At 32.8% G+C, this 27,886-nt stretch overlaps 1 protein-coding gene across 1 annotated transcript; it reads right to left on the bottom strand.

Annotated features, from left to right (window-relative positions):
• Window positions 1-27,245, bottom strand: LOC129242487 (battenin). The gene is made up of 5 exons (XM_054879149.1): window positions 26,868-27,245; window positions 3,671-4,032; window positions 3,443-3,601; window positions 918-1,257; window positions 1-833 (listed from the first exon to the last, which is right to left on the bottom strand). Exons 2-5 carry the CDS (start codon window positions 3,982-3,984, stop codon window positions 399-401), a joined length of 1,248 nt encoding a protein of 415 aa, XP_054735124.1. The 5' UTR covers window positions 3,985-4,032; window positions 26,868-27,245; the 3' UTR covers window positions 1-398.
• Between the last annotated feature and the right edge of the window lie 641 nt (window positions 27,246-27,886).

Genomic DNA, 27,886 nt, shown 5'->3' with positions numbered 1-27,886 from the left:
TTTTCATCGAAGCTCTTCGCTGCCAGCTTTCACACATTCAAAAAAATGTGGTCATATTCGTTTATTTCAATAACGATTCCCTGAATTAGTTTTGCGCTTCCCTTGCAAAGAGATGCAAAAGTACACAAGCAATTAATCTTTGTACTCAGTTTATGTCTGTACTTATATGTAACAATTCTGCGAAACCTTAAAGTTCGCTTATCTACTACAAGTATAACAATTCTTTCCGTTAAGCGGTCGACTAATAATTACATTAACATATATTAACTTTTTAATACGTGATTTCCTATGCATTACAATCATTACAATCCGATGGCTTGTCTTAAATTATTCTAATTATTGTCTGACTTAAACTAAACTCAACTAAAATACGAGACCCTCCCATTATCGCTGCCAATTCACCACACCACTGTGCGATGCGCTGCCGGTAGCGAGCAAATTGCATTATGCAGTGGAATAGCCAAGAAGCCGGCCAACGCAATGCCATAGGCATCCGATTGTGTGACCATAGCCATAGCGAAACGTCTTCTCCCGGGCGTTATTTCCTTAGACATGCGGTAGAATGTATTTACATAGGCGCCACCGCCTAACAAACCCTCCCACAGCACAACGACCAGCGTGATCCAAATGGTTGGCGTATAGAAGTATATCGCCTCGGTAAGGAAGTAGGCGACGTTGATAAACTGAAAGACTGCCATGAGCCATATTTTCTTGATTTTATATAGATTGACCGATGAGCGGGAGATGAAGACACCAATTTGATAGTCGACATTGAACCAGCGATACTGCGAGGCCTGCGAGAGTGTGCTATTCTCGAAGTATACCAGTTCGAACTGTAGGAAGAAATGGAAATGAAAAAAAAAAAACATAAATATGTTTAAAAATTCTATTACATGTACGCTTTCACGTTCACTTACCAATCCCTGATTGATGAAATACTCAAAAAAGTATACTAGTGCCAGCGGCAACATATAAGGCCATAGAGTTTTAATGTAGACTAGTTTTTCTTTGAAACCGCGCAATGGCTTATCGTCAGCCACCAATTCCTCTGTAGACTCAAGCGCAGATTTGGTGAGCGGAATAATAGTTGGTTTGCGTAGTACGACCCAGAAGGAGAATGCTTCCAGCGCCGGGAAGATCAGCATGATAAGCATTGTGTCGCGCGGGCTGACTTGAAGTGCTCGCAGTGAGGCGTAGGAGAGTGAGCCAATTACGCCGGCGCCGCCAGTGCCAGATGACCAGGTGGAAACGACATTTCTGGAAGTGAGAAGTAAAAGTGATTTAGTTACAGAAAAAAATTACATTTTAAAATATTATTTATGTATGTATATCGATTCTATGCACAAATGTTTGGCGGACAACAAGACGCAATACTATTGATAGTAAATTTTTCAGCTACTAAATAACGTATTATTATGAAAAGTTGCCATTTAAAAAAAAATAACAATAATTTCGTCCATTAGATGCATTTTTTGTGTGATATGCGTATACCAATTCAACTGTTCGTTTTTCTTTCGTTCTGAAAATTTAATGCACGGTATAAATACTAACAAAAACATGTGTAATGCAAAAACCAGATATTCATCTTTTAGATGTATTAGCTTGGACTAAGTGAAACCACAAGTTTTGCGAGATATATTTTTAATACAGTAGTAAATAATAACAAATAATTTTGTTATGCAAAAAACATATATTCGTCTTTTAGACGTATTTCCTTGGCATAAACTAAAACACCTATATTCTCGAAAAAAATCTTCAACAAAATCTTCTTCATCGTTTGGACATATGGGCTTAGAACAAAACTTGCGAAAATATTTTTAGTATGCAACAACTTTAAATAATCACAAAAACTATGTAAAGTAAAAAACAGACATTCATCTTTTGGACGTATTAGGTTGAAATAAACGTAAACCACAACATTTTCCAGAAACGAACTATTGCCAAAACCAGATATTCATCTTTTGGACGTATGGGTCTGAAACAAAACTTGCGAGAAATTATTTGGCTACTAAATGGCGTGTTTTCATGAAAGTTTACCATTTAGCAAAATAACAATAATTTCGTCAATTCGAAGAGATTTTTGTGTGATTTGCTTATACCGGTACAAATAATAAAAAAAATTCATAATGCAAAACAAAATATTCATCTATTAGATGTGTCAGCTTGAAATAAGTACAACCACAAAACTTGCGAGAAATATTTTTTGGTCCAGTACAGTAATAAATAATAATAAAAAAAATTCATAATGCAAGAAACCAGATACTCATCGTTTGGACGTATTAGAGCGGAACAAAACATGCGAAACATGTTGTTTACATAGTACAGTTATAAATAATAACAAAAAAATGCATAATGCAAAAGAATAGGTGAAACCCCAAGTCTTGCGAAAATATTTTTAGTATTGCACAGTTTCAAATAATCACAAAAAATGCTTAAAGCGAAAACCGGACATTCATCTTTTGGACGTATTAGCTTGAAGTAAACTAAAACCACAGAAATTTTGAAAAATATCTTTAGTATTAGTGTATTATATAAATACCATAAGCAAAGTGCTTAAAAAATTTACGTCGAAAGGACGTATTTTTTTTACTTCATGTACTTAGTATGTTCAAACATATTTACTTCTGTTCTTCTCGAAAACTCCATATAAATTAAATCGAAATGGTACGCCTATCTTCTAGAAAATAGTTATTCATCTTTCGGAAGTACTTATAAACATTTTTTGAGTACATTTATATTGATTAGAAAAACACTAAAAATGTGTCAGGAATACATCAACTTCGCCATATTTCGCCATTTATAGTCAAGCAATACTATTGAGTTTATTTATTGCAAAAAATTCATAAAATACATCAAATTATCTACAAGGCCAATGTTCGTGCCTTCTTTGATATATTGATTATTGTTTTTAAAAGAATTTCGTGAATTTCACCGAACATAAATTTATTTGTGAATATTTAATTAGTTAAAGTTATAAAAATGCAGCTTACATCCAAGGAGGCGCAAAATTGAACATCCTAACGGTAGATTTATAATTCTTGTAAAAAATAAAGATTTTCATCACTCAAAATTATACAATATATATTTTTTTTAAGTTATTCAAAACAATTGGATGATTAATTTTGCGCCATGTAAATATTAGATGTAAAGAAGAATACCGCACGTGTTTATCGGTACTCGTTTTAAATAATATTATACTCATTTTTGTTTGCTTCTAAAATTTTTTTCCAGAAATATCTAAGAAAATTGTCCTTGGATTTCCAAGTTCCGCCTTGTGTAGTCTCACGAAACTGTGAAATGTGTACTGAAATACTCATCAAATATTGATTGAAAATGAGCTAAATTTGCTAATTCACCCACAAATGAACCATCAAAATTTCACCAAACAGTTACATCGAATAGCGGAATACTTATATGCATACATATATACACAAGTACTCACTTATTGAAATGCGACGAATACGACAGGAAAGTCGGTTCACCAATACCGCTACTCGCCGAAGTAATAACCACACCCAGCAGTGCCATCCACTCAGCTGTAGCGAAACCAACGAGCAGAAAACCAGATGCTGACAGCAGAATAGCGAGCAGAATTTTGAAACTATCAGACAAAAAAAATGCATTCAAGTGAAATTCTATTAAATTATTTAGTTTTACTCTAAACACTCACTGCACCCAAAACGGCAGGAAGGGAATGACCATTTTCACAAATAGCGAAGGTAAAATATCCGCCAACAAAATGGCGCCCGTCGATACCAAATGACATTTACGCGCATTCTCATCCTCAGTTGTGTTATCATCTACCGTTTCATCTTGAAATTGAGCGATAATATCGTGTGCTGCGCTCAACATTACCACATAGCCATAGTTGTTGCAGAGACCCAACATCCAATAGGCGGTGAGATCGCGCCATAGCTTGCGGTCTTTTGGTGGTGGATGTGGTGAGACGGGTGAGGCAACAATAACCTCTTGATTGCCGGACATTTTCGGGACAGGCTTGAGAGACTTTTTCTATGCGTCTGAGTTGTGGCGCTGTAAAGAGAGGGAGAGAACGAGGGAAATTTTAGTAACCATGCATCTGCGTAAATAATTTTAAATAAATGAGGTAAATAGAATATTTACGAGCTCGAATTTCATTTAATTTGGCATTTAATTTTTATTTATTTTTTATTTCTTGTTTATTATGATCCTTTTTTTTGAATATCTAATTTAGTTGGCAGTCATGCGCGCCCAATGCGCGTTCTGCATTTTAAATAGTTTCATTAATCAACGTTTTTATATTTAATTTTTTCACCTAATCGATTCGAAATTTACATTAAACTTTCATTGTTTTGTAGTCGCATTATTGTAGTGCGCTTGAATTTATAATAGTGGGGATTTACTCTAAAATAATAATAATATAACAATAAAAAATGACGCATATACTCGTATGTTTGTAATACCAACAGCTTTAGGCTGAGCGATTCTTAGAAGTTGTGGTTTGCCATTGTGGCATGCCCAAACCCCTTTTTTGCTACTTTGAACTTTAAACGATTTTTATTATAAGCTTTTACATGGAAATAGGCTTGCTATAACTTATCGGAAGCAATCGCTACTATTAAAAACCATTTCTTACATTTTTGATATTTCATTCGAGTAGTTGACTTTGAAAATTAAAACAAAAAAAAAAATGGTTTATTTTTATTATCTCATCAAATAGCGCAAAATGTTTAGAGTATTATCCGCAATTTTTAACTCAGTCAGCTTGGCAACTTCCTTTCATTAGGCCAGCTCGATTTGGTAATTCGTTTTAAATATTTTTAAAGTTGGTTATCAAAAAATTATGGACCGATCTTGTCTGAGATTTATTCAATATTGAGGTGTATCTGCTTACTAATGTACGGAGTGATGCTTCGATCGCTTTACAAGTTTTATAAGAGTCTGCCTCGCTAGAGCATTATTTTGCACGATTTTTCACTAGTTCGCTGTTATGAGAATTTTACTATGGAACTTTCAGGGATTACTGAGCATATCTTAAGCTATTAATGAAAAACATAAGACAAAAAAACTGAAAGGGTCATGTTTCCCAAAAAAAAACTGTGCTCCAAAAATTTTTAAATTTGGTAAAAACCCACAAATAGGAGGAGGAGCTCGGCCAAACACCCAAAAAGGGTGTACGCGCCAATTATATATATATATATATATATATAAAAACCCTTAACAAAAAATTTTTTTTTTATAAAATTAAATTTTTAAATTTAATTTAATAATTTTTTTAAATTTAATTTGTAATTTTTAAATGTAAACTAGTGTAAAATTATTAAACATTTGCTTGAAATATTTTTTATATGGAATTTTTTTGTTAAATTGTTTAATAATTTTATTATATTTTGGGGATGATCCCCATAACTGACAAAAAAACAATGTGTTCCAAAACTTTTTAAACTTGGTAAAACCCTTTAAAAATTTTTTTTTTTATAAAATTATATTTAAAAAAATTTAATTTTATTAAAAAAAAACCAAAAAATTTAAAACGTGTCCCAAAAATATAAACATGTTTAAAATTATTGAAAATTTGTTTCATATGTTTTTTTCTTGAAATTTCTTTGTTAAAATTTTAAATAATTAAACATTTTCTACACTTTTGGGGCATAAATGACAAAAACATGTGCTCCAAAAATTTTTAAATTTGGTAAAAACCTTCCATAAAAATTGTTTTTACTAAAATATAATAGTTATTCAATAAAATTTATTTTTAAAATTCTTTTAATTTATTTAAATTAAATTTTATTAAACAAAAAAAGTTTTTAAATTTTGTTTCCTCAAACGACAAAAAAGTATGTCCCAAAAATGTAAACATTTTTTAAATTATGAAACTTTTAAATTTGGTGTCCACAAATGACAAAAATAAATGTGTCCCAAAAATGTAAACATGTTTAAAATGATTAAAAATTTATTTAAAATGTTTTTTTTTTTTAATAAAATTTCTTTGTTTAAGTTTTTTAAACATTTTTGGGACATAAATGACAAAAACACATAACCGAAAAAATTAAAAATTTTTAAATTTGGCAAAAACCTTCACAAAATTTTTTATTTAATAAATTATAATAATTATTTAATAAAATTTTTAAATTCATTTAAATAAAAAAAAGTTTTTAAATTTGGTTTCCTCAAAGGACAAAAAAATGTATCCCAAAAATATAAAATTTTTTAAAATTATTAAAAATTTGTATAAAATTTTTTGTTAAAGTTATAAAATACACCTATAAACGTAAATAGCCTTATACTTACACTTAAAAAAATAAAAAATATTAATAAATAAGATTAAATAAAAAAAGTTTTGCTTAAGTAAAATGCAAAACCTTTGATAATTTCGAAAGTTGTATATAAAATATTAATAAATATTTTTCTAATTTTTTTTTGTTTTTTTTTTAATTTTTGTTTCTTAAAAAAATTTTGTTTGTGAAAGTTTTTAACAAATTAGAAAATGTTTAATATTTTTGGGACACGTTGTTTTTTTTTTTTTTGTCATTTGTGGGTTTTCCACATTTAATATATACTCTTACCATTTAATATATTTCAAAACTTAAATAAACTTATACTTAAAAAATAAAAGCAAATACAATTTAGTAAATAAAATTAAATAAAAGAAAACAAATGTTTAATATATTGCTCCTGAAAAACACTGGAAGTGGAGGCTTTACACAAATAACAAAGAAAATGTGTCCGAAAAATTAAAAAAATGTCACAAAAAAATTTTATTAAGAAACAAAAATTTAAAACATTAAAAAAAACTAGAATGAATAAAAAAAATGTATTAAGAAACGAACATTGGCCATACGAGGTTCGCTCGAAAAGTTGCCAGCCTTCAAAAAATGGTCTTCAGAAGGACAATGGACACAGATATAGCCAGTTCTACTGAACCGATCTTGATGAATTAAAATTTAAATGACATAGAATTGATGTCGTTACCGTGTGAACTACGATTATTGGGAGACAATTTTTTTCAGTATTTTTTTTTTACTTTTAAAGTAAAAAACAGAGGGTCAAAACAGTCTTTCATATTTGAACGTCCGCCATTTCGTCAAATTTTTGTGTTTTTTTAAAGATCGTAGTTCGCACGATAACGACGTTCATATTGAATACGAACCTTTTTGTCTTTTTGATTTCAGACACCTGTGAGTTACGGAATACGGGTCGCCAGCGACATACCTTTTATGAAAGACAACTTTTTGAAGGCTGACAACTTTTTTAATGAACCTCGTATCGCCAAAAAACAGGATAAAAAAATAAAGATCTTTTTTCGTTTCCAAAACACCAATGAGGCGAGGACCTTAAAAAAATTTTATAAAATGAAAATAAAAATTAAAAATTTGTTTGAAGATTGAAAATACTTTTTTTTTTTAATTTTAAAAATTGAAAATAAAATTTTTTTAAGTATATTTTATCTTCAAATCTCAAAATTATCAAACGTTTTTCAATATTTTTTCACTTTACTTCTTATTATACTCAAGTCAGAAAAATTTAAAACCATAACCAAAATATCTACTTGAATCACTTGACATAAAAAAAAAATTCTCAATGACTTTCTTGCAACTTGTATTTCATTGTGTAAATTTGGAGAATCTAAATTCAATATCATAATTAGCAATCGCCAAAAGTTGGATGCTTAGTTTGATTGCTGGAAACCTGAATTTTTTATCGAATCAGCCAAAACAAGAGGTAGGTATCGCATGGGTTTTAGAGCACTTAGCATTTACTAAACACGAAATGGCAAACAAATTAGCCAGTGAAGGGACGCTCTCCACATTTATAGGCTCAAACCCATTTTGTGGCCTCTCTATCCGCTTCGACTAAGAAGATCATACTGGAACAATCAAAATCAATGAGAGTTAGCTTAACTGAGGGTCTGGAGGACGTCTCAATAGCGGATCTCCCAGCTCTGCTTAGATTCGCCAAAAGCGCTGACATCCTACATGGTGTCTACTTTCAGGATTTATAGAGGTCGGTCTCCATCTATCGGTATCGCTAGGGATCAAAAGATCTATGTGTGGCTTAATGCCAACCAGGCTAACCTAACCTAACCTAAGTCGGAAAATCTAAATTCAGTAGCGCAATCAGTGATCTCAGTATCCTGTGTACACTACAAATCCATTCATTATTCCACTTACCGTATTTTGTACCACTGAGCGCCTACACAACCTGTTAGCAGTGTAAAACTGAGTGTCATTATTATTAATAACTATTTATCGATAGCTAAGTGTGCAAGTGATATATTAAGAATAAATTGATTGTCGTCAATTAGTTTGAACTATAATTTTCATACTGTAATAAAATATAAAGTAATTCCAAGTTTTTCTTATCTTCAAAGCACGCATTTTTACGAGATGATAAACTCATATCAAAGCGACTTAGTTTAGATGATTTATAAGTGCCATTAAAATTCCGTTTTAGATTAAAATTAGTGATAAAACAAGTACTACGCACATACATACGAGTATATGGGGGAGAATAAACGAAAGTACGCTCATAATACCTATAGATTTGAAAGATAAAAAGTATTTTTCGCGATTTTTATAGGTAAGGAATTTTTAAGTGAGATTTTTATTATAGTTTTATGAACCTAATTGGTCTATGCGTGACCGCTAGTCAACCAGTGCAACTCATATGATTGAATTCTTTTATTTTACGATTTTTCAGTTTCTCACTTAAATTTAGTTGAATTTTCCTTCCAACTTTATGTTGCTTTCGACATTCGTGGCAACTTCAATATCGTGGCGATCTATGTTCTACTGTTGTATACAGCCTCATTATTCACCTACTGTAATATTTTTTTAGGTACTATTTACCTTCAGCCTTATCTTCATATAAAATATAGTTTCCTCGCAACTACTTTTCTTTGCATTCATTGAATTTGCTTAGCTCAAGCAAATTCTTAAGTTCGCTTGCGGAAGCTTCATTTTGTTTACTTGCATGAATGACAGTTTATTGACTTGGTTATGCAAAAATAGCTCACTTATACGCGTATCAGAGGTCTATAAGACAAATGTGTGCCCATATATATACATATACTTACATATATAGTATATATAGTATAGTGTGTGCCAGTACTACATAATAGATAAACTATTGTGCGCTCTTCTTGGCCAAAGCGAAGTCAAACAAATTTTAACAAGTTGATTTTTTTTTAATATTTCAATTGAAATTGCAACTAAGGTAATTAAAGCTTCCGGACGCGTGCCATGGGTAAATTTACATTTTAATTTTCCAAGCACAATTCAACTCAGTGGCAGCGTCAATTAAGTAGAGTAACAGGCCGATGGTCCTAGTAGCTAGTGCCTCTTTTTTTGTAATATAGTTATTTATAATTATATTTCATTATTAATAAATAAATAAATAAAATAAATAAGTAGAGTAAAGAGAGCCAGTGCTACGCGGCGTATGTGTAACCCATTGGTGTAGATCGGAGACGGTTTGTCAAAAGTGCATTCACTTCTTATATTTTTTGCACCAACAAAAGCCATGAAAAAGCTCCTCATAAAAATATCTGCCGTTCGGAGTCGGCTTGAAACTGTAGGTCCCTCCATTTGTGAAACAACATCAAGACGCACACCTCAAATCGGAGGAGGAGCTCGGCCACACACCCAAAAAAGGGTGTACGCGCCAATTATAAAAAACATAAAAGTTATTGTAAACATAGCCGCACATAATACCTAAATTTTGTATGACTGATGATTTCATACTTGCAGTTAACTTTGAACTTTTCTTCTATACTACACATCCGTTTAGTTCACTTTGGCATCGGCAGAGTAAAGACAACATTTAACAGAGATTTCTCTGAACATACCCCTGCTGTGAATTTCATATGAAAATAGCTTTTAGCTCTCATTACTGTTAATTTTTAAATTACTTCAAAGTCATGCCCCAGTCACGCAGGGATCAAATAAATATATCAAATATTCATGTTTTTTTTTATTTAAGAATTTTCATTTTCAAAAATGAGAAAAGTTGCAAATGGCGAAAAATTAATTGTAGATTATTTTTTATCACTTGTAAAATTGGAAAAAAATTGTTTCACAAAGCTTTAACAAAAAAAAAATTTTTTCACAAAAATTTTAACAAAAAACCATTTAATAAAAAAAAATATTTTTTCAAAAAAATTTGTAACATAAAAATATTTTATTTACAAAAATTTTTAACAAAAAAAATATTTTTCACAAAAATTTTTAGCAAAATATATGATTTATTCCCGAAAAATATAGTGTGAAAACAGACAGAAAAAAATTTTTAAAGGAGTACGTTTCATTAAAAAAAAATTATAAATATCTGATGCCATGTTGTTTTTTTTTTATTTAAGAACTTTCATTTTCAAAAATGAGAAATATAGCACATGACGAAAATATGATTGTTAATTATTTTTTAACTGCATACACTTTTCATTTGTAAAAATTGGAAAACATTTTTTTTTTTTCACAAAAATGTTTAAAAAAAGAAAAAAACAAAAAATATGATATTTTCCCGAAAAATATAATGTGGAAATTGACAGAAAGAAAAATTAAGGAGCATATTTTATTTAAAAAACAAATTATAAAAATCTCGAAATGAAGCGAAGATATTCCTCTTAAAAAAACTATATACCCCCATTTTTATTATTGAATAAAACTAAAAATTCATGAAAACATAATTGCTGATTATTTTTTAAGTGCATACACTTCTCATACAAAATTAAAAAAAATGTTTTACAAAAAAAAATTTACTCACAAATATTTTTAAAAATAAAAAAAACTTTTTTCGCAAAAATTTTTAAGAATAAATATGGTTTTTTCATATGGTTTTTTTTCGGGACATGGCCACTTTAGTAAGCCTTAAACAACAAATTCGAACTAACTTTTGCAAATCCTGCGAGTGCTTTATTACCGGAAGGCTATTCTTTCAGAAATTATGTATAGCCACAAAGTCCGTGCTGGCTTGAGTGGCCATAAAAGTGTTGCACAGTGGATGCGAAATATCAGTGAAGAGTTGTAAAAAACAAAAATAGTGCATTTAATGTGTATTTGAAGTGAGCTGATCCCCTATAGAGGCATATGTATGTACATAGATACGCTTAGGCTTAAGCATGTCCGCCTGCCAGTGTTAAATACAAATTTTGCTATTCACTTTAAAGATTAGCCATTTTAAAACGCGTTCTTTATAAGCCAAGTGTCAACAGCTTTGTTTATTGCCCACTCAATGTTACTGTGCTACTGCGCGTTGTTTGCATTGCATATCTTGTTTTTTAAATTTTGCTCTTTTGCTACTCTTGATTGCAATTTTTGGGCCCAAACATGCATGTCATGGGCAGATTAGGGTTGTCCACGAAGAGCACTGAAGTACTGAAATTGGTAAAAGAAATTTTGCATATTTTTTATTTAAAAAACGGTAGACATTTAATGGTGCTGCAAGGCTCATGCAGTTTTTCCAAATTTTTTTTTAGGTAAGTAGGGAAAAAGTTGAGTTTTTTTGCAAACTGTCGCTAGGTAAAAGTTAATAAAAATAATAAAAAAATTATTAAAAATGTATATTTTTTTATTGGGAAAGTCGTATATATCACCAGAAATAAATCACCTCTGAAATTTGAATAATTGTTTTTTTTTTTTGTTTTTTGTATGTTAACTACTTTTTGCAGGGCTGCATATTAACCTCTTGCGCTGTAAAAGTGTGCAATGCACGTCAACTTTTTATTTACTATAAACTGGCAATTACGTGCAATTTACCTCTGTAAAAAAGCATGTTGAAAGGCAAAACGAATTCGAAATTTTAGGACATTGCAGAGGAAATTCTACAAAATATATATTAACATTCCCTATATACCCAATGCGTGGAAGCATTTCTTTATTAATATAATTAGACAATTTCCAAATTATCTGCTGTATCTAAGTTTTTGAATGTGTTGTTAAATTAAACGTCTAATTAGTCCTAGACAGCATGGTTTTGTAGTTGCAAGACCCACATTATCTAATTTATCCGTTTTTCTGAAGATTATCACGCAGGCTTCCAGCATGGTTTCCAAACTGACGCGATATGCGCGGATTTCTCTAAAGCTTTTGATAAATCTCACATATGATTTTCGTATTGTAACTTAATGGGCATGTTTCGGTTTTTATTCTACTTTCCTTGATTGGATTCGCTCCGATTTAATAAAGAGATGCAGTAGTACACTTATCGATGGAGTTTCTTCGAGACAGTTCATCGCCACCTTTGGTGTACCTCAGGGTAATATTTTAGGACCTTTGTTATTTGCTTTTTTTATTAATGATATTTGTTCGTGTTTTTCCTTTCTCTAATTTTCTTCTCTATGTTGATGATCTAAAAGTGTATGCTGAAGTAAAAAATTCTAGTGATTCTGCCGTTCTTCAGTCTGATTTGAATATATATTTTCCTGGTGCCTTACGAAGCGTCTATTTCTTAATATTGAAAATGTCATAAAATCACATTTTCTAAGCTTGAATACCCCCTTAAAAGCTCTTATCATATCAATTATACATATCTTGCTTCGTTCGATGTTATAAAAGATTTAGGGGTTTTCTTTGAAAAAAAGCTTAATTTTATCACTCACTTAAATTATGCCGCTTCCAATTCACTTGCTATGCTCGCTTTTGTTAGACGTCATTTATAGCACTTCACTAACTCACATACTTCTAAGATATTACACTAGATTGTGCTGCTTTTATTTGGAGACCTTATCATGCAGTCCGTATCGAGTGGAGAGGATTCAAAAAATGTTTGTGTGTTTCGCACTACATTCACTCAATTTCTCAGACCCGAAACCATCATACGAGTCCCGCCGTCTCTTTCCATTAAGTGTCAGAAGTACTTTTCAGGCAGTATCATTTATCTTTGATCTCATTAATGGCAAAATTGACTGCCCGGTCTTTCTAGAAGGAATTTAAAGGGTGGTTAATTGTCAAGGGCCGATGTTGTTTTCCTGCATTTCATTTGAGATTTTTCAATTTTAGACTAACTCTATTTGAACCATAGAAAGATATATAATCTAGCAACGCGTTAAAGTTATTCAGGCTTATTATGAAAACGGGTGTTCAAATCAAAATGCATATCGCGCACTTCGTGATTTTTTCGGTCAATTTAATTAATTTAATTTTCATCTCAGTGGATTCGTCAATAAGTAGAATTGCCGCATTTGGGCGAATGATAATCCGAGAGTGATTGCCGTAAAACCAATGCACCAACAAAGAGTGACTGTTTGGTGCGGTTTATGGGCCGGCGGCATCATTGGAGCGTATTTTTTCCAAAACGAGGCCGGTCAGGCAGTTACTGTGAATAGTGTTCGCTATCGTGAGATGATAACGAACTTTTTATGGCCCAAATTGGAAGATATAGATGTGGACTATATGTGGTTTCAACAGGACGGTGCCACTTGTCACACAGCTAACGAAACAATGGCTCTTTTGCGCGAAAAATTTAATGGCCAAATAATCTCACGTCGCGGCGATGTCAATTGGCCGTCAAGATCATGTGATTTGACACCGTTGGACTTCTTTCTTTGGAGTTATTTGAAAGAAAAGGTGTACATCGATAAGCCAGCAACAATTCAAGAACTAAAGGATGAGACAATTCGCCACATTAACGGCATAGAACCTCAATTATGCCTCAGCGTCAACGAAAATTTGGACCATCGGATGGAGGTATGCCGCCGAGGCCGCGGCGGTCATTTGGCCAATATTTTGTTCCATACGTAATTGAGCTATACCAGTATTATCATAGTAAAGAGAAATGATAATAATTTTATAAAAAAATTGTAATTTATTCAAAATCAACACCGGCCCTTAAAACTTAACCACCCTTTAGTTTAATGTTCCTTGGAGAAATTTTCGCCATTGCAAGATTTTTCGCATTCGCTTTAGTAGGACATCCTACAGTCAGTGATGGTAAATGGTTTTTTGAAAAATCCCTACAGAGCCCAAAAAAATTCCCTACTTTACCCCACGCTTACAACAAATTTTCCCTACGAAATTCCCTACATTTTTTTCTCCTGTGTTTACACTATAATGAGGCAATTGCAACGTCAAAATTGAATTGTTTGCTTAAGATTTTTTAAAAATTCCGTACAGAGCTTCTGCAGTGCAATCAGTTCTTATTGGAATTAGATCCATCAGCTTAACCACAAGCCGCTCGCTTTCCTCGTCGAAAAATCTCACCATGAGACACATATGCTTATTGAGTGCGATGTCTGTGCTCTCTTCGATCATTATGGAAAATTTGTTTACTTTTAATTTTTTAACTAAATTGTCTTTTTCTTCTTTTGCCAATTCATTTTTTATTATGCTGATGCGCAACATTATGCTCAGCGAAATTTCGAAATTTCTGGAGCCATTTGGTTTACTCGCCTTTTCTAAAAAAAGAGGTTGTCTGCAAAGTCGGTTTACTGACGATAGTTTAACGTGATAACGTCATAAGAAAATACTGATTGAATGGTTGCATTTTTCAAAAGAAAATTTTAATTTTATTTGTTTGATACATATTTTGTATGGATATAGAGAATGAGTTAACATTAACATAACATATACTTTAACATAACATAACATAACATAACATAACATAACATGACATAACACAACACAACACAACACAACACAACACAACACAACACAACACAACACAACACAACACAACACAACACAACACAACACAACACAACACAACACAACACAACACAACACAACACAACACAACACAACACAACACAACACAACACAACACAACACAACACAACACAACACAACACAACACAACACAACACAACACAACACAACACAACACAACACAACACAACACAACACAACACATAACATAACATAACATAACATAACATAACATAACATAACATAACATAACATAACATAACATAACATAACATAACATAACATAACATAACATAACATAACATAACATAACATAACATAACATAACATAACATAACATAACATAACATAACATAACATAACATAACATAACATAACATAACATAACATAACATAACATAACATAACATAACATAACATAACATAACATAACATAACATAACATAACATAACATAACATAACAAAACATAACATAACATAACATAACATAACATAACATAACATAACATAACATAACATAACATAACATAACATAACATAACATAACATAACATAACATAACATAACATAACATAACATAACATAACATAACACAACATAACATAACATAACATAACAAATTACCCCGTATTAAAGCACTTATCAACAGCTTTCATTTGATACCCATATTGTACATACACAACCAAAGGTTACCCGGGTCCACGTTTTGACCTATATCTCGAGACCCCAGTCACGGAGCGGCATGAAAAATATTCTGTACTAAAGCATTCAGCAACAGCTTTCATTTGATACCCATATTGTACATACACGTCCGAAGGTTACCCGGGTCCACGTTTTGACCTATATCTTGAGACCCTATCTACCAATAGGTATTCAAACTATGCGGAAGTCATCTTCAATACCTCCTTAACAATGTGTGTAAGTTTGGTTTAATTCGGTTCAAAGTCACGGTGGGTCCACGTTTTGGCATATATTTCGAGACCCTAGTCATCAATAGGTATGAAAATTACCCCGTATTAAAGCACTTATCAACAGCTTTCATTTGATATCCATATTGTACATACACATTCGAAGGTTACCCGGGTCCACGTTTTGACCTATATCTCGAGCCCTATTTCGAAAATAAAATATAATCCATGTTACTCGTGATGTAGCTTTCGAATGGTGAAAGAGTTTTTAAAATCGGTCCAGTAGTTTTTGAGCCTATTCATTACAACCAAACAAACAAAGTTTTCCTCTTTATAATATTAGTATAGATATGGTAAATATTACCATACATTTTTTCCTTCATATATAATAAAAAAATTAATAATAATAACATTAAAACAACAGGTATTATTAACAAACTTGGTTTTATTTTAAATTCTTCAAGAAGGCATATGCAAATACAAATACGTGAATTTATATATGTACATATGCGCATATACATACATATATACGCTCACTTGAGTAGGGGAGAGCAAGATGTCGAACGTTGCCGTTCGTTTGCTTTGTTTGCTTTGTCATTCCTTCCGCGCTTTCGCTTGCAGTTCATTCAATGCAATGAGCAAGGTAACACTAATATGAGCAAGGTAACACTAATGAGCAAGGTAACACTAAAGAGCAAGGTAACACTAATATGAGCAAGGTAACACTAATGAGCAAGGTAACACTAAAGAGCAAGGTAACACTAATGAGCAAGGTAACACTAAAGAGCAAGGTAACACTAATATGAGCAAGGTAACACTACTGAGCAAGGTAACACTAATGAGCAAGGTAACACTAAAGAGCAAGGTAACACTAATATGAGCAAGGTAACACTAATGAGCAAGGTAACACTAAAGAGCAAGGTAACACTAATGAGCAAGGTAACACTAAAGAGCAAGGTAACACTAATATGAGCAAGGTAACACTACTGAGCAAGGTAACACTAAAGAGCAAGGTAACACTAATATGAGCAAGGTAACACTAATATGAGCAAGGTAACACTAATATGAGCAAGGTAACACTAATATGAGCAAGGTAACTACATATGAACAGTAATGAGCAAGGTAACGACACATTTTTTCGTGCGTGCAGCCTGTTAAATCGAATTATAAGACGTTATCACGTCAAAAAGCTGTTTATTTTAGTTGTCTTTTTAATTGCCTTGGTATTTTTTGGAGCATTTTTGTTTCGGCGTGCTTCTGTAAATCAGACTTGCCACAGCTCAAAACTTTGTCGCACGCAGTGCATTTGCATTTGAATGGATCGTTAGCCACAGCTTCAAACTATCCACTAAAATTTCGTCGTCAAGCCACTTATTATTGAACTTTTGTTTCCGATACTTGCATTGTTTTTCCTGGTGTTCCTCCGAAGAGTCAGTCGAAGAGCTCATTTCTGTAAAATATATGCATTTTAAATATAAAAAAAGCTAAAACTAAAATAATTGCAAACTTACTTCAAAAGTGAAAAGCACCAGAAAACGTGGGACAACTAACAATTTTCGCGCAAAGAAAAAATCGTGCTAGCGTTAACGAAGTAAAAAAAGGCAATGCTGCCGTATTAACGCTTTTAAAAGTATGCAGCCATAAGGAAAAGAAGTCTGGCATGAAATCTTACTGCGGATTTTTATTTTAAATGAACTTTTTTAATTTTACCACGTTATTTTAAAATTGTTTCTGTCCTTCTTGAAAATTCCCTACATTTACAGAATTTAAAAAAATCTGTCCTTCTTTTCCCTACACCCAAATTTTTCGACAAAAATCCCTACATGTAGGGAATTTTCCCTACATTTACCATCACTGCCTACAGTGCCAATTTGCCACTCGTTAGAACGTTGTAGGACCTTAATTATCTCTCAACCCTTTTGAAGTTAGACCTTTCTAGGGCCAAACAAATGTTTCAAATGCAATTAAAAACTTACTTTCTATGTAATAAATCAAAATAATACCTAGTATAGGTATATTTACTATTTTAGTTTCATAATTATTAATTTCGTTAAAATTCAATTGTAACTTTTATATATTTTTAGCAATTTAATGGTTTCTTATGTTGATAATCTAATTTTACTAAACTTTTTTATTATTCAATATTGTAAATTTTTATTTTAGTTCTGAATTTTTATACCTTAAATGTCTGTTCTGAGTGTTGTTAAACATTAATGAATAAATAAATAACACAGTATTGCGTTTGCAGGCAAAACAGAGCGGAAATTTCCCAAGAATAATTTCTCCTACACAAAGTAAAGCCTCCACGAAGACGTCAGGTATGCGCGAAACTGAATAAACGCAGTAAAACTGTTGTTTGATTTGAAATATTATACGAGTATATCTCGGCCACCCTACCCGAATGGGCTGGTGCGTGACTACCATCCGTAATCAAGAGAGAACGTCGGTTCGAATCTCGGTGCAACATCAAAATGAAGAAAAAGTTTTTTCTAATAGGAGTCGCTCCTCGGCAGGTAATGGCAAACCTTCGGTGTATTCTGTCATGAAAAAGCTTCTCAAAAAAAATATCTGCTGTTGGTAGTCGGCTTGAAACAGTAGGTCCCTCCATTTGTGGAACAACACTCTGCTCTAAGCTCTTTACGATCAGTAAACGTTTCATAAAATCAAAACATGATTTTCTCTCACCTAAACCTTTTATTTTTAGCGAAAAATTACGGCACACATTACCAGTAGATGAGTAATTTCGGCCTAAACGTTTCAAATTTGAATGTTTCGCAGCGATATTAGAATTTGTATTATACTTACATACCCGTATACATACACATGTACATATATACGCTCGTAAATTAGAATATTTTTTTGCGGCATTTTCAAGTTCAGTTTGGTACGTGAGTGTGTGTGTATGCATGTGCAAGTACGAGCCAAATGGCCGTTGAAGGTAAGTCAAGCATCGCTTACAGTTCAAAAGCGAACTGAGCTGAATATTTAATGAGTTTTTGTACTGTTTCACTCTCCCACCTCATGCGAAAGTCAACACAAGTCAATAATAATTTTAGTGAGAAATGTTATATTTATTTGAACTTTGCGATTTTCGTGAAATAAATGAAAATAAATTACGCTTACGCGAATGAGAAAGTAAACATTTTTTAAGCAGTCGGCATGTAGAATCGAATAACCCAAGTTCAACTCAAACATTTTAATTTGATTAATCGTAATGCCGCTATATATAGTACATCGATCTTTGGTAATGTAATCGGCAGGAGCACTAAAACGAACAATCGCCACATGCAGCGCGGTGAGACTCAGAAACATAGGAAGCTGGTGAACAAGATCGTACGATCACAGCAAGATTCTCTTACAGGGGCCCTGACTACTCAAAGCAAATCAGACTTCTTAATCCCTGACCTTAACTTCAAGAAAGAATTTACGATACGTTTTCCAAAGAGAGCCAAAAAATTGCGGAAAGGGAAGGTGATTGGTAGATTCGACATTGAAATGTACGCTGGTGGTTCCAAGATTAACTGTGATGTAGGAGCTGACCTCTATTCGAACCCGCTCAACTTATCCAAATCAATTCGACTAGCTGGCTATGCCAGCGTTTTCCAGACAGAACTATTAGCAATAGTGGCTAATTTTTCAGACAGTCAAGCTGCTATAAAGACCTTAGATTCCAATTCCATTTCATCCAAACTAGTTTTACAGTGTTTTTACAATTCAAAAACCATCCGACAAGGCAAAGAAGAACTTAATGCTTTAGAGCGCACGACTGACATTACTCTTACCTGGGTAGCTGGTCATAAGGATATAAGAGGAAATGAGAAAGCTGATGAATTGGCAAGGCAGGGGGCATCCTATAACGAATCCAGAGCGGTAGAAATAATGGGGACAGCCAGGCGGTTGCAAAAGGAAGATCTTTTCGTTATTCCAAAAGCAGTCAGTTGACAAATGGACTAACACGAATAACTGCAAAATAACTAAATAAACATGACCCAATTTCAACAAGTCCCGAATAGATTAGTTGCTAAGAAAGCGACGAGCAGACATATTCAAAATTACGCCAACAATAGCACAATAGCTGGCCACTAGTCCTTGGGAGACCTTACCAGGAAGACGGGATGACACGAACGACAGATGCAGAAGTTACAATCAAGAAGAATCTAAGGAAACAGTCTTTCATTATCTGTATGAGTGCCCAAGTCTGGATGCTCGGGGAATTCTCGATGGTTAACTTGAAAGAAATTGCAGAAAAGAAAATTGACGACATATGTAAATTCATAGTCAAATCAAGATGGTTCGACTAATAAAAAGCAATGGTTCTACTAATGGTGCATCAAAATGACATCTTTTGTGCAAATTGGGTATGGGCTGTGTCACTCACATAACACCACCATCACCCTCTGGGTGGCTTCCGATCACTTGTTTGTGTGCGAGCTAATGTGAGAAGGTGAAACAGTGAGACAATCCATTTCATTGCCTGCGCTATTTACGTTTCATTTTTGTCTATTGGCATTTTGTACGTCACTAAAGCTTTGCACATAAATAAATTAAATTGACTGTATCTGTAATTATGAGTGATTATCGGGGTATTATGACATTTCCTTGAATAAATTTGTTTGAAATGTCAATGCTCGAAACTTAATTGATTGAGTTTGAGTTTTTATGTTATATGTAAGAGGTAAATAATACCCAATAATAAAATAAAAAATAAAAATAGTAATGAAAAAATAGAATAACACAATAGATGAAAAGATGCAAAGATGGTCTGAAATGGCTGTCCACGGCGTATATCGAAAAGACGTGCTGGGCCCACATGTCGACCAAAAATTGTCGCACTTATGGCTTACCAACAGGTCGATATTTGCCGAAACGGAGGGTACCATTTTCGCCATACAAGATGGTGTGATTCCAACTAGAAATTACCTTAAATATGTAATGCGAGATCCAAAGGCAGCTGCAGACAGATGTCGAAGATGCAATAGTCGGAGTGAGACATTAGACTACGTGCTACCGGGATGCACCACACTGGCAAACTCTATGTACCTGAAGCGACATAATGACATCGCGAAAATACTCCATCTAAAACTGACGCGGATGTACAACTTCAATCCAAGCAAAATTCCGTACTTCAGATACACCCCAGAACCTGTTCAAGAAGACTCCAACTATCTTCTATATGACCGAACAATTTTAACAAATGCCACAAGAGACCACAATAGGCCAGATATTTTCCTTATTGATAAATCTCAAACGACTGGTTATATATGTACGTATAGTTGATATTGCTGTTCCTCTAAACAAAAAAATGCAAAAAACATATGCGGAAAAAATATCGAAATATTCTGACTTAGGCATTGATGTCAAAGGCCAGTGGAAGCTAAGGAAGGTGCACATTCTTGTTAATAAAATTGTTAACTATTTTATATAATATTTATATACTGTGTGCAAAAAGTAAGGTGAATTTATTTGTCAAACTTCGCGGGATTAAAACTTCGCTCTTGTTATTTTTTTCATGAGTTTGCAGCACTGTTAATAACATCTGGGCCAACTTTCATGTGAATGTCATTATCAGTAATATATTTACGCTGGTGTTTACCAAACGACCAAGAGTGCATTTTTCGATTTTTACAATGTCTGATTTGATTGAGCAGAGAAGGGCCATCAAATTTTTTTTGCGGAATGAAATTTCGGCTGCGGGAACGTTTAGCATGTTGCAGAAGGCATTTGGTTATTCGACCATGTCGCAAAATGTTTATAAGTGGTACAAAGACTTCAAAGAGGGTCGAGAACGTGTTGATGACTTGGAGCGCTCCGGACGACCATCGACGTCAACAGATGACCAACACGTCAATAAAGTGAAGGAGTTAGTGCTCAAAAATCGTCGGTTGACTGTTAAAGACCTTACTGATATGATCGGAATATCAGAAGGATCTGTGAAAACCATTTTGAAAGACCATTTGGGCTTACGAAAAGTTAAATCTCGTTTGGTACCGAAAACTCTCAATTTCTTGGAAAAAAGTCGTCGCGTTGATGTGTGTGAAACAATGCTTTCAGACTATCAGGGCAAGCTCAAATGCATCATTACGGGAGATGAGACTTGGATTTATGCTTACGACCCTGAAACAACCGACCAATCAAGCGAATATCGTGCTAAAGGCGAGGCCAGACCGAAAAGAGCACGTCAAAGTCGTTCAAAAATAAAGGTCATGATGACAGTCTTTTTCGATTTTCGTGGTGTAGTGCACTATGAATTCCTTCTACCTGGCCAAATTGTTAATAAGGAATATTATTTGAGCATTATGCTTCGTTTACGTGAAGCAATTCGTCTAAAAAGACCAGAATTATGGGCCAGCAACTCTTGGTTTTTGCATCACGATAATGCACCGTTTCACACTGCACTCGTTCTTCGTGACCATTTCGGCAAAAATTCCACGCATATCGTTCCGCAACCACCGTATTCGCCTAATTTGGCTACGTGTGACTTCTGGCTATTACCAAAACTCAAGAGACCACTCCGGGGAACGCGTTTCGAGTCGATTCAGAAGATAAAAGCTGAATCGAAGAAGGTGCTGATGGCTATACCGGAGATGGACTATTTGGCATGTTTCGGGGATTGGAAAAATCGTTGGAATAAGTGTATTTCATCGAGAGGGGATTATTTTGAAGGGGATGAAATTGATTTACAAGAATAAATAAAGATTTTTCATTTTACAACCAAATTCACCTTACTTTTTGCCCACATATATTTAATTGTAATCTTTGTACCTGTTATAAATTATTGGCTTGCAGCAAAGCTGGCGCCAATTAATGTAAATCACTCCTTTCTTGTGATACAATAAAAAAACAAAAATAAAAATAAAAAAAATAAAATAAATACATAAATACCTAGAATCGATATGTTACAATATTTTAATGCACGAAAGTGAAATTGTGCAAAAGAAGCCCGCAACGGAATAAATGCCGAGTTGTAAAAATAAGCTGAACAGGCGTACAAATAATGTTGCCGCGACGTTAAAAAAATGCATAGTAAAAAAAATAATGAAATGTACCACTTATTTTTTTTTTTTTTTGAGCAACAAAGTATACAATTTTCGAACAATAAATAACATAGATATATAATATTTACCAACAAGAATAGTTAAAAGAAAAATATTCATCATTATTTTGTGAATTAATGAATTAGTTGCAATAAAAACTTTAAGCGCAACTACTGGATTTTTGTGCTGTTACACTTGTGCTGGCATACAGAAACAGATAACAGTATGTGGCCATGTTAAATGTCGATGTGCAGACCAGAAGCCAACCATGCTGTACATCGGCCCTCTTGAGCCTACTCATTCTTGGTCGACTCTGTTAAATGCCGATCTGCAACGCAGAAACCAAATAAGCTGTACATCATCCCTCTTGAGCCTGCTCATTGTTGCTCGGTTAGTTTTAGTTACTGTTACCTGTTACATAATAACGAAGAATTTAAATGTTAAACTTCGCTAAGCTGAGGTGGTTGACTGTTAGTGCCTTTATTACAACAACAAAAAATATATAGTATGTATAATAACATATGCTGAATAAAATTCAAGGGGAATCGTTATTAATACTAGGTATTGCCCGCATTTGAGTTTCTGCATAGCAAAACAATTGATTTTTTTAGCAGAAATTTGCATAGGTACTGAAGAACAAAAACAATTTGCAAGTTTCGTTGTTTTTTTAATTGTTTTTTGTTTTGTTTTTAATTGTACAGTCACAGCCAAATCTCAATTGATTTGTTGTAGCTTCCTCATTGGCATCAAAAACTATTATTATTGCCTATCACATAATAGATTGAACGTAAAAAGTGCTATTGCTTACGTATTACGAGTACAACAATAGGTAAATAATTTGTGAAAATCACATGTCAATTAAGGTATTCAATTTGTGAATTTACATACATATGTATGTATTCGATTTGATTTCCTTGTTGGTAAACTTTTTTGTCAACAACTTTTTGTTTTTAAACTATAAATAATTAGAACTCGGTCATATAACAACACACATATACACGTACATATGCATATGTATGTATGTGTGTGTTTGAGAAATTATAAAAAAATAGCCAAGAACTATTTTGGTTTCTCAACATGCAGTTACTCGTATGTATACAAATATATAGGTAAATTTTGGATGCTCATATAAAAGAAAAATTACTAAAAATTACAGTAAAATCATGTGTTAATGAGCAATTTACTTGGCATATTGAACAAGTTTTATTTTAAAACTGCATAGAGAACTAAGCCGCTGTGGGGCTTTGCCATGGATGAGATTATGAAAACATTTGTATTGAACAGATTATAATTACAAAAATATATTTGCCATGGGGGGAATTAAAAAAATCGTTGCGCGCAGTACCTATACCATACGAAGGGGGTTCAATAAGTACCCGTGTTACAAAAGAAGACGCCAATTTTTAATCAGCTGGAGTTCCGCAAGAAAGCGTTATTGGACCACTGTTATATGTTTTAGTCACCGCATACATACCACCTACTGACGAAACTAATTGATCAATTGCTACCTTCGCAGACGATACGATACTACAGGCAACGGACAAAAACTTGACTATCGCTACTGAAAAACTGCAGCGATACACAAACGCAGTTAAGAAATGATTCGATAAGTGGTGCCTAAAAATAAATGAAGACAAAACCGTACAGGTTACAAACAAAATTTACTGCAGTTCCAATTAAAATAAATGGCAAAGCATTTAAAATAAAACCAACTACTAAATACCTGGGAATTCATTTGGATTCGAAACTAAATTGGAATCACCACATAAAGCAAAAAATCAAACAAATAAAAGAAAAAATTCGACATCTTCATTGCTTAGTCAGCACAAAATCCAGACTTACTATACAGAACAAGTTGTTAGTCTACAAAACTATGATTAAACCAATCTGGTTATATGGACTACAGATGTGGGGAACGGCTAAAAAGTCTCATATAGTAAAAATTCAACGAAAACAATTGAAGATTCTTCGAATTTTGACCATGTCTGGCAGGTACACGCAAAATGATGACATCCACAGGACTTTTACTATAGCAACAGTAGACGAAGAAACCAAAAAATAGCAAGAAGGCTCTTTGAAAAAATACACGAGCACAATAATGAAAAAATCAACAAACTTCTGGAAAGGGGGAAAACATAAAAAGACGTCTAGACGATCTCGACCAAGCGACTTAATGAATGCTAGAAAAAATAAATATGTAAAAATAGTTAAATTGTTGTTATATTGAATATTATTTAATTGTATATTAGTTCGTTTATTTTTTTTTGCTTCTGCACTGGTCATTAACGATGTATGTACATTCGCCAAATTGTTAAAAAATATACTTTATGTCAATGGGCAGATGTATAAAATTAAGGGGAACAAAAAAAAAAAAAAACAAACAAAAAAAAATTATGCGGCGCTATTTAAAATAATTTGCATGAATTAAAAAAGTATTGCAATATCTTCAAAATATTTTGGTTGTCTGTAATAAAAAACATTAATGTCGAATTTTTTTTTTCGAAAATATTAATTTGACCCTATTCTTTAGGTTAGGTTAGGTTAGGTTATGGTGGTAGTCGGTCTGCACGACCAACTCACTTAGACCTTACAGGTCCGATGTTACACCACTGTGCTGCACGGGAACCCCATTTACTTTCCTTCGTGGAACCATTTTCTGGCTCTCATGAAACGTAGTATTGATGCCAACCCCACGCGAGACAGTTCTGTACGAGAACTAAAAAAGTATTTACCTAGACAACCTGCTCTGATTTTAGCTAGGGCTGGACAATTGCAAAAGAAGTGCTCGACTGTTTCTTCCTTTTCCTCATCTCTGCAACTTCTGCAATATTCATGGGAGAAAACTCCTAGTCTCGAGGAATGCCTGCCAAATAGCCAATGACCGGTTAAACAAGCCACGACCTTCGAGATATTGTCTCTTGAGAGACTAAGAAATTCCTTTGTTATTTTCTTATTTATTTGCGGCCATAGTAGCCTAGCTGTTAGATACGTATCTTCATTTCTCCATGACCTATTGGCCTCTTCGATAATGTGGTTTTTTATTATTAGTTTACTCGTGGCCATAGGTATCCCAATGGTACTTTTATCACTGATCAGTTGGAGAGCAGTACCTTTTCTGGCTAGCTCATCAGCTTTACAGTTTCCCTCAATATCTCTATGTCCCGGAACCCAAATAAGGCTGACCTTGAATACGTCACTAAATGATTTAGAGCTGCCCGGCATTCCTGTGCAACCTTCGATCTTATTATAGTAAATCCGCATTCACACTCTATTCTTTATTCAGCTAAAAAATGAGTTTCATGAAAGGAAAAAATGTTGGAATATCTTCAAAATGTTTCGGTAGTTTATAATAAAAAAAATTGATGTCGAATAAAAAAAAATTAATGTTGCTTTTTTTCGAAAACATTATATTAATTTAACTCTATTTTTATTCAGCTTAAAAATTATTTTCATGAATTAAAAAATTATGGGATGCTCTTTAAACTAATTTTGGTTGTCTATAACAAAAAAAAATATAGTATTGTCTATAATAAAAAAAATTAATGTCGAATCAAAAAAATTCTTGTCGCAGTTTTTTTTCGAAAATATTACTTTGATTCTATTTTTTTCAGCTCAAAAATTATTTTCATGAATTAACAAAATATTGGAAAATCTTCAAACTATTTTGGTTGTCTATAATAAAAAAAAAATTAATGTCGAATAAAAAAAATAAATGTCGCAGTTTTTTTTCGAAAATATTACTTTGACTCTATTTTTATTCAGCTTAAAAATGATTTTCATGAATTAAAAAATTATGGGGCGCTCTTTAAAATAATTTAGTTGTCTATAAAAGAAAATGATACTATAAACATTGCAGTTTTTTTATTTCGATTAACTAATATTAGATCTTTTCTTTATTTAACACAAAACTGATTTGCATGAAAAAATTGCAAAAAACTTTGAAAATAATTTTAATCGTTTATAACTGTGAAGACAAAAACAAAAATTATTTCTATCGCTGGCTTTTTTATTTACCTCCATAATATTAGTTCTAAGCTTTATTTAACATAAAAATTGTCTCCATGAATTGAAAAGTTATGGATACTGTTTGAAAATAATTTGAGTTACCTATAACTTGGTATAAAATCAAAACCAAAAAAAAATATTTCTGTTTCATACAATTTTTTAGTTCTCTAATATACTATGTATATTATTATATATTTTTTACATTCTATAATTTATTTTCTTAAAAATTACATTTACATTTATTTTTGCGAATTGCAAATTATTTTAGTTGCATATAACTTCCATTCTTTATTTAACTTACCACCGAAAGCAACTTTAATACTGGAGTTTATTTGCGCTGTTAAACTAAGTCTTTTTTGTTAGATTCTACCGTTAAATTTATGAAATTCGCTTTATAAAAGTTTTGAATACATTTTAAAAGTTTTATTTAAAGTTATTCAAAAAATATATTATTTATAATTTTCCTTTTTTTGTTTTGAAAATTTATTCTATTTAATAGTAAACAATCAACTTTCCGCACGCGCTGCTATTCTAACACTTTACGTATTCTTCCCTTTAACTTTACGCTGCTAAATTTAAAAATCACTTAGTGAAAAAATCACTAATCACTTAGTGGGAGTACTAGCAGTTACTCAATGCTTTGAAAATTCTAAGCGTTTTGCGTGTAGCGCAAACTGCTTGCCGCCAGCAACTGAATCCGCCGCCAAAAACGTGAATCGAAATCGCACACAATGAGTGATTACACGTAAAAAAGTGAAATACATAAAAATACAATAAAAAAAAAAACGGCTGCAGCTCAATCTACAAATGAGCTATAAAACAATAAAGATTGAAGCAAAAAAAAATACCCAAAAACAACAACGAAAAAGAACTTGTCTTTACTTCGCTTTGCCGCCTTGACATCTCATCGTGTTCTGTGTCGATCCGCATGGATCGAGCGCCCTTTTCTCCTCTACAACACTTGTGCTAATTTGCTCCTTTGTTTTGTTTGTATTTGCTGTGACGACCCACATTAAAAATGTGCACATGCAAGTTAGTCAACAGCCGAGCACGAAATCGGGAGAAAATTAAAATGAAACAAAAACAATTTTAAAGAATATATAAAATTCAAAACACCAAAAACGTGAGGCAATCAGCCGATCAATTTTAATATGTATTTTTATGCTCTCACTGACTATCGATCTCGGCTCTTCGTCAGCCGACTGCAATAAATGCAGTAGTTGCTTTTTGCTTTTGTTGTTGTATATGCAGTGCTTCATCATTGACGCTGATTGGCTATGCTGGCTGCCGTTTTGGGGGCCAAACTTTTGGTTTGAAAAC

Source organism: Anastrepha obliqua, chromosome 3 (assembly GCF_027943255.1).
Source record: "Anastrepha obliqua isolate idAnaObli1 chromosome 3, idAnaObli1_1.0, whole genome shotgun sequence".
Classification (NCBI taxonomy): Eukaryota; Metazoa; Arthropoda; class Insecta; order Diptera; family Tephritidae; genus Anastrepha; species Anastrepha obliqua.
This window is presented reverse-complemented; position numbering and strand designations above follow the sequence as displayed.

Bases quoted from the DNA above. Each gene is read 5' to 3' on its own strand.
- LOC129242487 (XM_054879149.1), bottom strand. From the start codon at position 3,984: ATGTCCGGCAATCAAGAGGTTATTGTTGCCTCACCCGTCTCACCACAT. The intron at 3,602-3,670 runs GTGAGTGTTTAG...TTTGTCTGATAG, and splicing joins TTCCTGCCGTTTTGGGTGCA to TTTCAAAATTCTGCTCGCTA. The intron at 834-917 runs GTAAGTGAACGT...TTCTTCCTACAG, and splicing joins ATTTCATCAATCAGGGATTG to TTCGAACTGGTATACTTCGA.